The sequence below is a fragment of the Helianthus annuus genome, chromosome 9 (genome assembly GCF_002127325.2).
Source record: "Helianthus annuus cultivar XRQ/B chromosome 9, HanXRQr2.0-SUNRISE, whole genome shotgun sequence".
NCBI classification, from domain to species: domain Eukaryota; kingdom Viridiplantae; phylum Streptophyta; class Magnoliopsida; order Asterales; family Asteraceae; genus Helianthus; species Helianthus annuus.
The window spans coordinates 127,042,844-127,047,835 of NC_035441.2; the positions used below are offsets into that span (position 1 = coordinate 127,042,844).

General features: G+C 37.5%; 1 protein-coding gene across 1 annotated transcript; it reads left to right on the top strand.

Moving 5' to 3' along the window:
* Positions 1-1,527: 1,527 nt before the first annotated feature.
* LOC110876305 lies at positions 1,528-2,328 on the top strand. The gene has a single exon (XM_022124481.1). The coding sequence runs from the start codon at positions 1,528-1,530 to the stop codon at positions 2,326-2,328; it is 801 nt and encodes a 266-aa protein (XP_021980173.1).
* The last annotated feature ends 2,664 nt before the right edge of the window (positions 2,329-4,992 follow it).

Here is a 4,992-nt window from a genome sequence, read left to right on the forward strand (position 1 = left end):
TGGCGTTATTTAAAAAAAGAAAAAAATCTGAAATTTGAGTTTGGCGTTATTATTAAAACGCTGCATACCTCCATTTCATTCTTGCATGTAGCCAATGGAAGAAGAAGTTGGTTTGACCAGCCAATGATCATTTAATTTGTTTGTTTTTTTTTTTTTTTTTTTTTGGTTTAATGATTGGAATGGGCATTATTCCCACTACGCCATTTTTGCAATAACGCCCCATGCTGACTGGACTGCTACGTGTCGGATAATGCCTCATGGTGGGGACATTATTTTTCTTAACCACTACACATGGTCTAAGTGAAATCTACCCAAAGTCCTCTTTAACTAAGAATGTGAATGTCTAGTTCTATGAGTAAACATAAAACTATTGAAGTTTTGTATGATGTTGACGAGTTAGAAAGCATAAGTGTTATGTTATTAGTGCATACAGTTATTATTATTAACACCTGTAATTTAAATAAAATGGGATGTTATTGTTAGCCAAATTGGGGGGTTTGGGATTAATTAAATTGCCAGTCATTATTGGAACTTTATGATACATATACATATTGGGAAATGATGAGATAAACCAACCAAGAAATTAGTATGCAAATAAATTATGGTGTACGAATAATCAACACGTTTGACTTTAGGTGGTCAAAAGGTCTAGGAATAAATCTCTAAGCATAAACATCCTCCAATAAAGTTAAGTGCCCATATCTTTCAATTACTAATGCAGTTGTGTTAATTATACTTATTATATACTTGTTCAATTCTTACAAAATCTATGTTGAAATTTTACCCGTTTGGGCGTAAGTGAAAATAATATTATATGACTTTTAGTCCTAGCTAGAGTAGAAGTAATGAAATAGAGCTTCAGATGATTTAAACTAGGCTTTCGCCATCGAGGGATTTAAACAGGCTTAAAGCTTCACATGATTTAAACAAGGCTTCGAGCTCTCATTGGATAATTTGGTGTTATTATGAGGCTTCCGTATTCATGGCCATGGGTGGTAAAAAGTAGGGCTGACATATCGTGTCAGACACGAACACAATAAGACACCAACACGAAACAAGTAAACACGAACACGACACGAAATTTTATCGTGTCAGTTTTTCCAAACACGAACACGAACCTGATAATAAACAGGTTACACGAACACAACCTGTTAAGACACGAAAAAAATTACAAGCGTATCATACGACTTGTTAAGACACGAGCATGACCTGTTAAGACACGACCTGTAAGACAAGAACTCGCCCTGGAGGGGTGGTGTGTGGAGTCTAGGGCTGGCTTATCGTGTCAGACACGACTTGTTAAGGCACAAATATAACCTGTTAAGACACAAACATGACCTGTTAAAATAAGAACACGATAAGACACGAACACGAAATAGGTAAACACGACACGAAAACTAACAGGAGCTATCGTGTCGACCTATTTATGACACGAAACCTGTTAAGGGTCAAACAAGAACCTGTTAAGATCGTGTCGTTTTGTGTCGTGTTTTCGTGTCCGTGTCTGAAATTGCCAGCCCTAGTAAAATGGAGGTCTTGGATTCTTGGAACATTAGAGTAATAACTTCTTTTTCATTTGAATGTATAGAACTGCTACATCATGCTAGAAATAACATAAACAAGTTTGGAAAGATCTATGTCATAATTTTAAAAACAATTTGGAGATGGAAGAGGCAGTTGGTTTCGAGGGAAGAACAAAGGGAATGGGCTGAACTCAATTGCATCGAAACTGTTAGATTGTCAGTTGATTCCAAGGATGCTTGGACTTGGTTGGGCGACGGGTCAAGGAATTTCTCGGTCGAGTTGTTAAAAAAGATGATGGTCATGGACAATGATTATAGCGAAAATTATGTGATCGAGTGGTGTAAATGGACGCCGCTTAAATTCAATATTTTCGTGTGGAGGACTGAAAAAAACAGGATTCCAATGCATTCGGCGCTCATAAGAAGGAATGTGAACCTGGATTCGGATGCTTGTGGGTTATGCGATGAAGGCTCTGGATCTGCGGAGCACCTCTTTACAGCATGCGAAGTGGTGTCGCGGGTTTGGTTATTCATAGGTAATTGGCTCAGGTTACCTCCGATGCTTATTTTCTCCTTCAAAGACCTAATGGAATTCCACAGAACTTCTAATTTGGGTAAGAGGGAAGCGGAGATAGTGCACGATATAATAATAACAGCCTGCTGGTGCGTCTGGAAGGCTAGGAACGAAAAAGTATTCTCCATGAAAGAGCCCTCGGTCAATAGCATTATCGGGGAGATAAAGTCGTTGGTTTTTTTGTGGTTAAAATACAGGTCTAGATATAAGGATTTAAGTTGGGTTGACTAGTGTAAATACCCCGTACATGTTGGTCTGAGTTGTAAGTGTATTCTGTTATGTTTTATTGTGTTGCAACGCCCTGTTTGTTTTTGCAGAGGCTGTGTTTGTGAATGAAAGATCAAGTTTAAAAAAAAAAAAAAAAAACAAAAGTTGTCTTTCCCTTTTTTTTCTTCTATTATCAAGTAACTAGTAGTAAGACCCGTGTGCAAACATGGGTGGTTTTTAGAAAACCATGCATAACACATTTTAATAGAAAGTAAGGATAGGTATATAGATATTGTACCAAAACGTGTTATCTATTATAGCTAATAGACAACTATAAACATAGATCATCGGTTAATATATCAGTTACATACGACTATTTCCATTCTCGTAACCCAAAAAGGGAGAACCCACCTATTGATAATGTAAACTGCTTATAGACATAAGTACATATAGAAGATGTCTAACAAACTTAATATAATTTGAATACAACTTAAGTTTCAACAAACACTAACTACGAACAAACGATCACCTGTCTCAACAACTTTCACCAAATTTCTTTGACTTCAACAGATGATAGGTCTTCAACAGACTTTATACTTCAGCAGATCTTTTGTGTATAACAGTCTTTACAGATCAGCAGACTTTAGAAATCAGCAGATCTTTATGTATAACGGTCTTTATAGATCAGCAAACTCTGATGAGACTATCCGCTGATGATGCTCTCCATTATTGTGATCTTTATTCTCTCATCAACTTTTCCCGGATTTGCCCTTTGAATTGGAGCTCAAAATCCAAAAAATCAGTGTCATCTTCATCCCTTTGGAGTTGAAGGTTCATTAGATCTTGGAGGTCATCTGCATTCAGAGCAAATGCATCCTCCCTTGATAGCTTTTCAACTCTACCATCAGACTTGAACAATGTCAATACGTGGGTATCTTTGTCAGACTTCCACTTTAGCATTCTTGGGTCTGATGGGTTTCTTGGGAGAAGTTTTATTTGTGATGAGTTTAGGGATTGAGGTCTGCTTGCCAACCTTTGAAGTGTTTCAGCAAATTGAGCTTGAAGTTGTACAGAAGCATCATCCAATCCAAACTGTAACTGTTTTCTGATAGCCTCTTTTCTGAATTCAGCACCCCTCTTTTCATCTTCCTCATCAATTTGTCGTTGTCTTTTTCTTTGGTTCAAGACACTGATGGATACATCAGATGATGAGAACAACTTTTAAGAAGAACGCGTCTGCTGGGGCCTATCAAGGGTTTCATCATCATATACTGGCTTCTTAGGAAGTGTTGGATCAGTCTTTCTGAGTTCTTCTAACTTTTTGTAATTTAGATCAACATCCTGCTTAATCCACCTTGCAATGGATCTAGCAGTGCCATAGTTAGCTGCTACAAGTTCTGCTCTCTTTCTTTTGTACCTCAAAGCTTCATCCACATCAACCTTCTTGTGTTTGTTCCAGTTGGGTGCAAATTTCTTCATTTGAGGATCCTTGTTCATCATTTCAATTCTATTCACTTCTTCTTTGAGATCTTCAAGAGACCAATCTTTGAATTGATACTTGTAGGCTTTGTAGGGCTTGTCTCTCATGATGATCCATATAATCAATCCTCATCTCCTTTTGAAGAACAACATTTGGTGGTAGTTCTGACATAGACCTACTCGGGTCTCTATCAAAGTCTTCCAATTTCCTGACCTTACTAAGCTCATGTTGATAAGTGGCCTGTTAATTCCTGTCATCTTTCCCTTTACTCACATACTTGGCTATCAGCTCAGCTTGTTTAGCTTTCATCTTCAAGTGTTCATCAATATTCTGTGGTTTACTGAAGTCTTGTAGTGATGGGAAAGTTCTTTTGGAAGGATCATCCTCTTTGTAAAATTGAATCATTTCATTTTTAACTACAAACAGTTCTAAAGGATATTTAACTGCCAATGGAATGTTTTCTGAGGTGGGAGCAGTGGGTGGTTGTTTGATTGGGTTGGTTTCTGGAGGTGATGAAGGTGGAATGTATGGAGCAGATGATATGGGAATTGGTGCTGGTATTTCTTTTTCTTCTTCATGCACCATGAACTTTCTTTTTCTGGTATAAACAGATTTTGGAGGAGGAGGAGTTTTAGATGGAGAATGTGCTTTGGGTGAAAAGGTTGTTTGTGAAGGCAATCTTTGTGGTGTTGGTGGTTTTGTTGATGGTGGAGGATCAAAGTGAGTGGAATCAGTGTATTGACTAACAACTGTTGAAACCACTGGTGTCTCAACAACTGTTGTCTTAACATCTGATAATGCTTTTGGTGCATCAACATCTGTTACTATGGAAGATGGTGGTGGTGATGAGGTATTTGTTTTCTTCTTTTTGTGAGGTGGTTTTTGTGGTGAAGGTTTAGGTTTGGATGTATCAGTGTTTAACCTTTTAGAACCAGCAATGGTTTTTGGTTTGGTAGCAGCAGTGGTTAGTCTTTGTGGTGTTGATTTATGTTTGGGGAATGTGGCAATTGGAGGTTTGTTGTTTTTGAATGATTTTCTTCTAATTGAGGTTCCAATGTTTTGCACTTCATTTTCTTTCTTTATTTTTTTCTCAACTTCCTGCCTCAACACATCTGTTCTACTTTCATTTTTATCTTTTCTCTTCTACTTTGCTTCAATCTCCTTACCTGTCTGTTTGTTAAGGGTATCATCAACTCCCTTTTTCTTAC

Bases quoted from the DNA above. Each gene is read 5' to 3' on its own strand.
- LOC110876305 (XM_022124481.1), top strand. From the start codon at position 1,528: ATGGAGGTCTTGGATTCTTGGAACATTAGAGTAATAACTTCTTTTTCA.